This window comes from Papaver somniferum, chromosome 9 (genome assembly GCF_003573695.1).
Source record: "Papaver somniferum cultivar HN1 chromosome 9, ASM357369v1, whole genome shotgun sequence".
Lineage (NCBI taxonomy): Eukaryota > Viridiplantae > Streptophyta > Magnoliopsida > Ranunculales > Papaveraceae > Papaver > Papaver somniferum.
Genome location: NC_039366.1, coordinates 168,254,052 through 168,265,686, shown reverse-complemented (window position 1 = coordinate 168,265,686; position 11,635 = coordinate 168,254,052). Strand labels below are relative to the sequence as shown.

The window sequence follows — 11,635 nt, the reverse complement described above, 5'->3', positions numbered from 1 at the left end:
TTTGCATGCTTCGGAAAAACAGGGTGGTAATCCTAATAATTCCATTGCTCCGGATTTTGTTAGAAATAGTTTGACGCGGTTAAAAATGAATGAATTTTTTTCTTTTGGTAATCCATTCACATGGTGTAATCGTAGGTTCAAGAATCCGTCTGAATTAACTTTTGCAAAACTAGATAGGGGTTTTATGAATGATAAATGGGTCTCTGTTCTGCCTCATACTAGAGTTACTAACCTAGGAAGGGTTTTTTCTGATCATAGTCCTATTTTATTAAAGTGTTTTCATCAAGAAAAAGGTCTTCATATTCCGTAGAACAGAGACATAGTCCTGTTTTCATCATAGTCATATCAAAAACTAGGTCTTCATAGTCCTATTTTATCATAGTCCGACTTTAAAAATGTTCTTATTAATTCTTGGAGTAAAGGAGTTAATGGTTCGCCAAGTTTTATTGTTGCGGGTAAGCTCAAAAATCTTAAGCAAGATCTCAGCAATTGGAACTTAAATTCTTTTGGTCATACAAAAACTACTATAGCTAAGCTAAATTCTGAAATTGAGAATCTTCAGTCTATGCATTATACTCCTCAGATAGGTTCTTATATTTTGAATTACTCTAAACAGTTGGATTTCTAGTATGAGATTGAAAACTCCTTTTATAAACAAAAATCAAGAATTTACTACTTTACTCAATATGATAAGAATACGAATTTCTTTCATAACACTGTTAAACTTAGAAATACGTATAATACAATACATACTCTAAGAGATGGTCAGGGTAATTGGTTGGAGAGCAGAGAGCAAGTTGTTTCTCTTCTTACGAATCATTTTAAATGTATTTATACTTCTTCATTGCCTAGTAATGCTGATATTGAAGAAGTCCTCAAAGAAGTTCATCCAATTATAACTGAAGATATGAATGCAAATTTAGTAGAAATTCCTTCTATAGAAGAAATCTCTCTACTATTAACAACATGGCTCCTTGGAAGTCTCCGGGTCCTGATGGTTTTCCGGGTGGGTTTTCAGAGATAATTGGGAGGAAGTTTCAGATGAGGTCATAAACCATGTTCAATCTTTCTTTCGCAATAAGTTTCTTCTCAAACAGTTAAATCACTCTTTCATTACGCTTATACCTAAGGTAAACAATCCTTCCTCTCCTAATGATTTTCGACCTATTAGTTTAACTAATACTGTTTATAAAATTATTTCAAAAATTTTAACAAATATATTAAAACCTCTTTTTGATTCCCTGATTTCTCCTTTTCAATCCGCATTCATTGCAAATAGGCAAATTCAGGATAATATCATTATTAGTCATGAAATCTTGCATTCTTTTAAAACTAGGAAGAGAAAAAATAATAAAAATGGTTTTATGGTCATAAAATTAGATCTATCGAAAGCTTTCGATAGATTAGAATGGCCTTTCATACTTTCTGTTTTTAAAAAACTTAGTTTTTCTGATGCTTGGTGCCAAATGATTTTTCAATGCATAAGTATAGTTTCGTATTCAGTTTTAGTTAATGGTTTGCCTGGAGAGGTTTTTTTATCCTACTAGAGGGATTAGGCAGGGAGAATGTCTATCTCCTTACATCTTTATCATTTGTATGGAAACTTTATCTCAACTTTTGTTGAAAGGTGAAAATGATAAAGTTATCCAAGGTTTTAAACTGAGGAAAAATAGTCCGCCGATTTCCCACCTTTTTTCGCAGATGACTGCATGCTTTTTTCAAAAGCTTCTTTATCTTTTGCTAGAAATCTCATGAAGATTATTAACACCTTTGCGAAGTCCTCGGGTCAAGCCATTAACTTGGAAAAATCTGGAACTAGCAGTAAAATGCATCATAAACATGTTAAGTTGCTTTCAAAAACTCTGGGTATTAAATTTCTGAGTAGCTCTGAAAAATATCTTGGCACTCCCTTATTTGTAAAAAGAGATAAAACAAAGACTTTTCAGTTTCTTATTGATAAATTCTTCGCTAGATTGAGTAATTGTAAAAGAACAAACCTTAATGGTGCTGGTAGAACTGTTGTGACTAAACATGTTCTCTCTAGTTTAGTTGTTTATCATATGACTTTTTTTCCTTTCCCTAAGAAAATCACATATAAAATCGATTCGATTCAGAGAGTTTTTTGGTGGTCGAAGAAAAACCCAAGACGAGCTGCTTATTTTCGTTCTTGGAATGATATTGGTAGATCAAAACTTTGTGGTGGTCTTGGTATTAGAAATTCACATGCTACTAACATAGTGTTTATTGCAAAGTTGGGCTGGAGAATTTGTAGAAACCCAGACCATTTAGTCTCTAGATTTCTTAAAGATAAATATTTTCGTAACCAAAACTTGTTGGAAATAGATAAAGCAGCTGATAATTCTTCTTAGATTTGGAAAGGTATAGTTAAGGGTTTGGTCTTCTTAAAAGATAATATTGTGAGTAAGATTAATAATGGATCTTCTACAAAAATCTGGTCTTCAATTTGGTTACGTTGTAGTAATTCTCCTCCGGTTTCGATTAGTCCTAATTTTAATGATTACACTTTTGTTAGTGAACTTATAGATATTCAGAATCACAGCTGGAATATTGGTCTTCTAAATTCTTTGTTTGCTCCTGATGATGTTATTAAGATAAGGTCTCTAAGATTAAATATTAATGAAAAAGATAGTATTATGTGGGCTCATACAAATAATGGTGATTTCACTGTTAAGACAGCTTACAAGGTTTATACAAATGAGTCTATTTCAGTGGAGGAAGCTTCTTTCTGGAGGAAAGTTCGGTCTTTGGATTGTCTTCCAAAGATCAAATTCTTCATGTGGAAAGTTTTTGCTCAGATGTTACCAGTTAATTCTACTCTTATGCTTTATAATCCTGCTATTGATGACTGCTACCCATTATGTAGAAATGATGTTGAATCTGTGATGCATTTGTTTTTCATGTGTCCTATAGCTTCCCATATATGGTTTGCTCTTTCTCTGCAACATTTAGTTGTTACAAATTGTGATTGGGTTGAAGATATTTTTCTGAAATGGTTTGAAAAAATATTGGGTGTTTCTCCTTATGATGTTAGCTGGCCAAGCATTGGTGCTATAGTAATGTGGTGTGTATGGAAAATCAGATGTGACGTAGTATTTAGAAATGTTTCGATAAATCTTGACAGAGTAATTATGGATGCTAAAAGACTCATAAATACTTATATTGTTCCTCCTATGACTAAAAATTCTAGAAGATTGGATGTTAAAACTTCACTTCAGGATGTTCATCATATTATGTTTATTGATGGTTCTTTCAAGGATTTTAATATGGGTGTTGGTATTATTCTCTGTGATACTGCAGGTAGTGTAAAACAGTCTAGAGCGGAATTTGGTTGGATTCCAAGTGCTGTTGGAGCTGAGACAACGGCCTAAGTTTGGCTATCTCCTGGGCATTGGAGATGAATCTTTCAAAAGTCCTGTTTGTAAGTGATTGCCTACAATTGGTAGATTTTGTTAATGAAGGCAAAAGTGCAGTAGATTGGCGATGCAATGTTCTTTTAAAGGAGTGTAGGATTTCCCTTTCGAGAATTAATAGTTTCAAAGTTGTATATATTAAGCGTCTTAAGAACAAACTAGCAGACCGGCTTGCACGTCGGGCTAGAAAGTTCAGTTTGAAAGATATTTGGGTTTTTCTTCCTTTTTTTTAGATAGTTTGTTGAGGAAAGAACCTTTAACTGATGTTTGTAAACTTATTTAAGTTAATGCAATGGTGTGTTTCTCAGGAAAAAAAAAAAAAAAAAGCTAGGCAAATCGTTTTGTGGTGCAGCAAAATCGAACTCATGCGGGCCAGCTACTTGGTAAGCCCAACAGAAATGAATAAGTTTCGTCCGCAGACCCAAAGAATAGAGCGAACCACTCCAAAGATTTGCAAACATAAAATCACTTTAAATTTCCTCACAACTTCCAAGTTGTCTCTTTTACTTCGATAACAGAAAGAACGACAACAACGTCACATTGTTACTTGCATTACAAACCAGTGTACCTAGTCACGCCACGAATTACTATAGTCTATAGTGATATGTATATCACGGATTGAGCATATCCGTTCCGCGTGGGACTTAAATCATGAACGTAAAGCAGGTTTAGCTAATCCAGTACAGGTTATGGTTGCAGTTGGTACGTGGTAATTAGCAAGGTTCTTCTTTGTTCTCAAAATTTGTGTGCAAAGGTATCATCAAAATCAAAAACATGATAATTTTGTTTATTTCAAGCAATCTTGTACAATTATATGTGATATTATAAGTTATCTTCTCCCAGGAAAACAACCTTAATTCATCATGTCGATCGACTTGTTTTCCAAGGACCAAATATAGTGATAGTGATTCTGATGACGATTATAATCTAAAGATTTAAAGGCCTAGATAAAAAAATCTCCCACGTTGAACGGTGAGAAAATCCTCGATTTCTATTGGCCAAAATAGGTCCTTTTCCAATTTTGTGAATTGTGCATCTGGTGAGGACACTTGGCAAATGGAGATTGGTTCAAAGAAAAACGTGTATATATAGAATTCCTTAATGACAACAAGAAATTTAGTGAAACTGTTCCAAATTCAGCCGAGCGCGTGTAAATTTGGAATTCATGACGACAAGTCAGTCCGTCTCAATTTTGGAATTCAAAACCGTTACTATGTTAGGAAACTAAGCCGTGACTTTGTTGGAAACCTAATAATCTATATAATACAACACTATCAAGTACCAGTAACAATTGTAAAGGATTCAGACATGGAAATCAATCAGAAACAAATCAATAAGCTTGAGAGTCTCTTTTTTACTCAAAAAAATCCATTGGAAACATTGCCTTGCATAAAAGGTTTGCATCTTTTGGTTTATAAAATATAGGGGATTTTAATAAAGTGCCACACTTTCAATTTCATGTTTAAGAAAGTGCCACCGTTTTTTTCAGAATTTATTTAGTGCCACACATTTGACCTTTTCCATCAAGTTTTTTTCCAAACAAAAGTTTACATCCGTTAGTGCATAGGTGGCAGTAGTCCAGCTTAGGAAAAGACATTTACGCCCTTGAAACATCTCACTATAATTCATGTCTTCTTTGGGTCATTTCATCGAACAAATAGACCGCGTTGTGCTCATCCAACATCAGCAACATCAAGTTCGTCTCTGCCATTTGGTTTTTTCCGTTTAAAACCATAACCCGCACCAACTTCTGCAAAACCTCCTTGCACTGCTTACCATCAATCATCTCCACCAGATCTGGCTACAACCACTGAACTGCATAGCTCATTTCAATACCCTTGCAACCAATTCGAATGAACCCATTACAGATTCGAGAAAATAACCAATAACCACCACTGACTTCAGTTATATCAGCCAACGAGATCACATTTCGAAACCATCTCAGCAAAAACACATTCATGCATTGATATTGTCTTTGTTGTTGATGTTGCCATCACCATCTTCACTTCACTGAACTTCTTAAACTCAAGTCAACGGCGAACCCTTCATTTAATTTCGCTTCCATCACCATTAAATCAAGACCCAGTATTCATTTGCTATTGTTGATAGAATACTACGCATCAATGGCAACATCACCATTTAATTGACCATTTCTGTGTAACCATCACCCATTCAAACACATACATCATCTATCCAAGCTTTTGCTGTCATCTTCTTCCAATCAAACCCGTGATTCATCTCAACTGAGTTTCACAGCGAACTCAAATCCGCAACCACCCAGCACACAACATCACTAACTTCACTGATATTGATATCAATCTGCTATAAATCGAGTACAAGAACTTCATAGTACAAATTTAACAAAAACCCAAAAGAGCAAACTCATTAATCAAATCTTCTTTCTCTCAGGAACATCTACCAATAGACCTAATCTTGGATGAGATTATAAAATCCCCAAGTCTGACTGCTTTTGTATTGATTTCAATCTTCAATTCCATGTCTTAAATCTCTCCAAATACCAGCAACCATCACTGCAGTCTAGGATTCACGACCAACATTTAGAAATTAAACTAACCAAAATTGACGGCAACAACTTCTTTGTTTCTCGACCAGAAACCAATTCCCCTTCTCTATTCTTGCAGCTGTTCACCAAATTAACCCAATTTCTCCACATCTCTTGCTTTAAACCCCCGTCAAATCCCTGCTCTTTGTCTCTGAAATCGAGTTCAACCCCATCAAAACAACACCAGTTCTTAGTCTTCTCACCCTTGAAGAACAACCACAGAAACCCATCACCTAATTCTTCTTAATTATCTCTCGATTCTCAGTAATTAAACCCTAAATTCCATCTCTTAGCTCAAACATAGAAATCTGAGTTGTCAACAGTCTAGGGTTTTGCGTTTGAGTTCGAATTATAGAGATGGAAGAATTGAGTTCTGTTATGAAGATTTGAAGCAATTGAAGCTTAGGAGACTTGGGTTAGGGTTTGAGATGGTGAGCTAATATGTACGGGTTTTCTTAATCAGAGATGGAGAAGTTGCTGATGTTGATTGTTACCGAGAATACAGTTTACCCTAAAACTTCGAAATCGAAACAGACAACAATCTTCATCTTTACTTAAATCTCAATCTCCAACAATCATTCTTCTGTCGATTTCTCTCTTCTCTTCTCTAATTATGTGCTTCAATTTCATCTCCTCCTTAGTCTAGGCAAATCCTCTCTAGATCTATCTCTCTGCGCCTTTAAGGGTTGTCAAGGGTAAATAAGTAATGTTGACACATTTTCTTGACTTGTTCAACCATTATGGACCGGTTTGGTGGGACCTGACGGAATACATAACAGAGGTGGCACTTTATAAATGTTGAAAAAAACGGTGGCAATTTCTTGAATCGGGATTTGCAAGTGTGGCAGTTTTTTAAAAATCCCTAAAATATATACGAAAGAACCTTCCCCGTTAAACTTGCACAATCATTGATTTTTTCTCCCACCAGAAAAGCAAATTAAGGTATAACAGTATTTTTCCTGGCTTAGACTTTTTCCTGATCTAGGAGTATATTCATGCATGTACTCGGGTGTTTTTTTTTAAGGTATCATTGACCTACGTATTTATTTTATTTGATAGGTAGTAAAGATTTCAAAGATTATTTGTCTTCTGGACGTAAGGAACATTGAACAGGCATGTGAACTACTTGAGCAACGAAAGGTAAACTTAACCATTAACCCTGTAGGCTTTTATTTTAACAGTTTTAGGAAGATATGCATGTTAATGTTGTGGTGGTTTACAGGGATACTTCTTTGAGTGCAAAGCTAAGATCAATAACTTGATGAGGTATCCATGGTGGTACTACTGGGTCTGCAAAAAGTGTAATCATAGGCAGGGAATACAAAACAACAAAGGGTGGTGTTAAAACTGCAACGAAGAGTGCACATCACCTGTTGAAAAGTGGGTAGTTCAATGTCATGAGTCATATGAATTTCTTCTGCATAAGGACTGATATATAATTGTTGTACAGGTTGTTGATGAACTTCGCCGTCGAAGATAACACGGGAAAGGAAGTGTTCGTTGTTGTTGTAAATCGAAACTGCATCGCCACAGGGCGGGGCGAAGACCCGCGACTCACCAAGTTAAAAGGAAAAAGAATGCCCTGTGCATAGCACGGGCACAAATCTAGTGTATATAATTGGCCGGGAAGGTTTGTCTACTTAATGTTGACGTGGGTCGGTACACGCGGCAACTATCAAGGCCGTTAAAACAGTAGGTCAACGAACTGAATTGAATCAGAACTCAGAACTGAGCCATTAACCTCATCATGTAGGTGGATTCGTCCATCCGTCCATCTGTATGATATGATTATCTATATGTTCGTTCAAACTATTTCTTTAAATAAGCTGAATTATTAAACTTAAGCACCATTATTAGTGTTCTTTTTTTGTTTTGTTTGGTGTTTTGTATCAGTTGACTCACATCTATCTCGGATACCAGGGTTTGTTTAGTGTCTGCATATATAATTCCACCAAAAGATTTAGTGTCCAGAATGTTGGTGAAGGGACTGAGTTATTAAGCAAAGGGTACGTTATGGCCCAAGGATCACCAAACACGGCCAACCTTGTAGGTGTCTGACAAGTTTGACAAAAGTTCCTTGCAAATGATAACCCAAGCAAGCAAGTTAACAGTGCTAATTAACCATTAGAGACTTGGAAGAGACAAAAGGCATCAATCTCTTTGACTTCCACCCCTCATGGCGTTATTCAATTAGTTTTATGAGAAAACATCATCACCACTCTCATATCATTACCCTGCCTGAACCATATATTTTAATTTCTTCAAGGATCGCCATCTCTGTCATGTTTCATCTAACATGCACCTCTCTAGGTTTCTTTTCTCTTCTTCAAAGCTTGTTTATCAATGATAAGTACCCTAACCCTACTTCTAATTTTTTAGAGATAATGATAATACATCATTTAGTTGAGAAAAATGTAACCCATACGGTAATTAAAATACATATATATAATGCCCCATCAATTCTCACTATGGGTGGTTCATGTACGCCACAAATTTTGACGTGTTAGAAGTGTCAATTTGCGCATCATCCATGTTTAATCATTATTTCTTAATTTCTTTTTTTGTTCTTTGCCTTCCCCATGTAATCATCAAACTTAATTGCTTCGAAAAGAAAAAAAAAATCAAACTTAATCACTCCCCTAAAAAAGAAAAGAAAATGAACTATAGATTTGAATATTACTAGTAGGATACAGGTTTTCAACATTGCTAATAGTTGGATACAAGGAGGATACCAAACTTTAACCAGGACAAAATATAAAGTGGTTTGCCCTGAGATGTATGTGATTTAGTATCCTCGTCCGAGTAAATTGGTACCCAACAACAGCCATGATAGACTTGTCAGTGTAGGTATTGTTTTTTTTTTGTTTTTTTGTTTTTTTGTTTTCCCCTTCTTCTGAAGCATGTCAGAGCATTTATGTACGAGTAAGTATAGATGTATTAAAATTAGAATTAATGGAGTATTTCATTTTATCAAAATGAATAAAATAATTCTCCTAGGATGGTACAAGTCTCATGTGTTCCCTTTTTTTTGATCTATGGAAATTCTTCTTTGCTATGAAGAAAAAAAACAATAATTACATAAGTTTTATAATACTTGTCAGGAACATCTGAGAGGAAGGATCTCTTCGTACTTTTATTTTCACACTATCTCACACACGTTGGACGTTATTTTTGTGAATAAAAATAAAACTGTAACAGATTTGAAGCTAACATTTTGAGGAAATGTTCCTCTTGCCAAGTTCTACATGCCTACCAAAAGTGAGCACATTCCGAAATATAGGACCTCACAATCTACCGGTCTTAATTTCGATGGTCTTATTTTTTTAACGACTCATTTTCAAGTAGTAGATGGTGGTGTTATACGTCTCGGAATACGCTCATTTTCGGTGGGAACGTAGAGCTATGTAATAATAACATATTCCCAAAATCTTAGCTTCAAATCCGTTACAGTTTGGTTTTTATTCGCAAAAATGACGTCCGACGTGTGAGATAGTGTGATAATAAAAGTTCGAGGGGACCCCTCCTCAACATATAATTTGAGCCTCTGGGTCATAGCGCGTTTGGATACAATTTTGCTTCTGACTTCTGCTTCTCCAGAAGTAGAAGTCAGAAGTCCAAATATTTTGCTTCACAAAAGTCGACTTTTCTGTTTTTAGAAGTCGTTTTAAAATTTTACACACAAACTGACTTCTTGCTTTTTTGATTTCTAGAAATCAAAAAATTTCTCTCGATGTGTGTATCCAAACGAGCTATAAGCATCCAATTGCGGACCTGTAAAACGTTGTCATTTAAGTTTGAGTTTACAGTGGAAAAAGCTGTAGCTAGGGAAAGTTATTTGTTGGCTTTTAAACCTTTATCATCACGAGTACGTTTGGACATGGTGCTTTGCACGTCCGAGGTGTATGTCCCCTATCAACATCATCGCGCACATATAAATCTACATATACTCCACCTATTCCTAATAGCCACCTTCCGACAGTATCATTAACACTGTCTAGCTAGCCAATAATCACCTCTTTTCTCTCCCTCCCTTTGTGATCGATCGTAAACTTCTTGGGCCCTATATTAAACAAAATGAAATCAGAAGAAGTTATTAGGTTGCACAGAAACAATAGTATCATCAGCTCAAGAAGCCATACTCATAATAATCATAAAATCATTCCATACAATTATATCATGAGTCGATCATCTTCGTCATCAACAACGACAACAAGAACATCAAACTCATCAGCATCAATTAATCATCAATACCAATATTCCTACGACATCGATCGCGATCATATTGATTATAATTTCTCGATACCATCATCAACTAATACCGAGGCTTCATTAGTCCCACGTAAATCCGGAGGTCCTCATCATGCAAAACAGAAACTACCTAATGTTACTAAGGGCGGACCCTTGACATTCATCTCCATAATCAGATCATTTTTCCGTTGCACCTCTATCTGTAAACTATTCCCTAGTTATTCATGTCATTGGATTTCCCTCCCTTCCAAAGTCTTAGCTATTGCTCCATCTTCATCCTCACCAAATTTAGGGCGTAAATTTACGGGCACCCTCTACGGGCACAAGAAGGGCCACGTTAACTTTGCCGTTCAGCATGACCCAAAATCCGAACCTGTTTTATTACTTGAATTAGGAACCTCCACGGCCATGCTAGTGAAGGAGATGTCATCCGGGCTGGTTCGAATTGCGCTAGAATGCGAGAAAAAACCATCCGACCAAACTAATGGGGGACGGGGCCGGTCCACCAGTAAGATTTTTCAAGAACCTATGTGGACTATGTATTGTAACGGAAAGAAATATGGGTATGCGATTTCCCGGACATGCAGTGAATCAGATTGGCATGTTTTGAATACCATTCAAACAGTTTCAGCTGGTGCCGGTGTAATACCTATGGATAAAGCTCGGATGGAGAATTGGTCAGACGGAGAACTTATGTACATGAGAGCAAAGTTTGACCGAGTTGTGGGAAGTCGAGACTCTGAAGCGTTTTATATGCTGAGTCCGGATGGAACTGGAGGACCGGAACTCAGTATTTTCCTCCTCCGAATTTGATGGGTATTATTGCTATATTCCTTTTTTCTTTTTCTTTTTGATTTTTAGCTATGATACGAGAAAAAACTAGTTTGTTTGCACTTTTTTTTTTCCTGCTAAGAAACAAATTTTTCATTGACAAAGAAGGAGGTTACAAGCATTCACAATCAGTTTTCTCTCAAAGTAGTTCAAAAAAAGAAGACATGAAGACCAAGTAACTTTAACACATAACTTCCTACCCCGGCGTGCAAGCCGGTCAGCAAATTTATTCATAGCACGCTTAATATATACAAGCTTCAAAGGAAAAAAAAAGATACTAACAATTCAATATGTTATGTTACATTATCCTTTTTTATTATAAATAGTGCATTTGTAATCTTAATCATGTATCATGAAATTATTAAATTACGCAATCATATACTCAGTGAGAGCGTGCACCGTCATGAGACGGAGCAAAGACCAAAGATCAAACTAAAAATTATAAGAATTTGGTATTTTTAGACATGAAGGGCATATGGGAAAATAATAAATTTAGTCAGGCGCACATTATACTTGTGCTTGGTGTGGGGCGCATATTGTACTTGCACTTAGAGTGGGACAA

At 35.8% G+C, this 11,635-nt stretch overlaps 1 protein-coding gene across 1 annotated transcript; it reads left to right on the top strand.

Moving 5' to 3' along the window:
* Positions 1 to 9,986: 9,986 nt before the first annotated feature.
* On the top strand, positions 9,987 to 11,401 carry LOC113307642 (protein MIZU-KUSSEI 1-like). Its single transcript, XM_026556090.1, has one exon. The coding sequence runs from the start codon at positions 10,069 to 10,071 to the stop codon at positions 11,053 to 11,055; it is 987 nt and encodes a 328-aa protein (XP_026411875.1). The 5' UTR covers positions 9,987 to 10,068; the 3' UTR covers positions 11,056 to 11,401.
* The last annotated feature ends 234 nt before the right edge of the window (positions 11,402 to 11,635 follow it).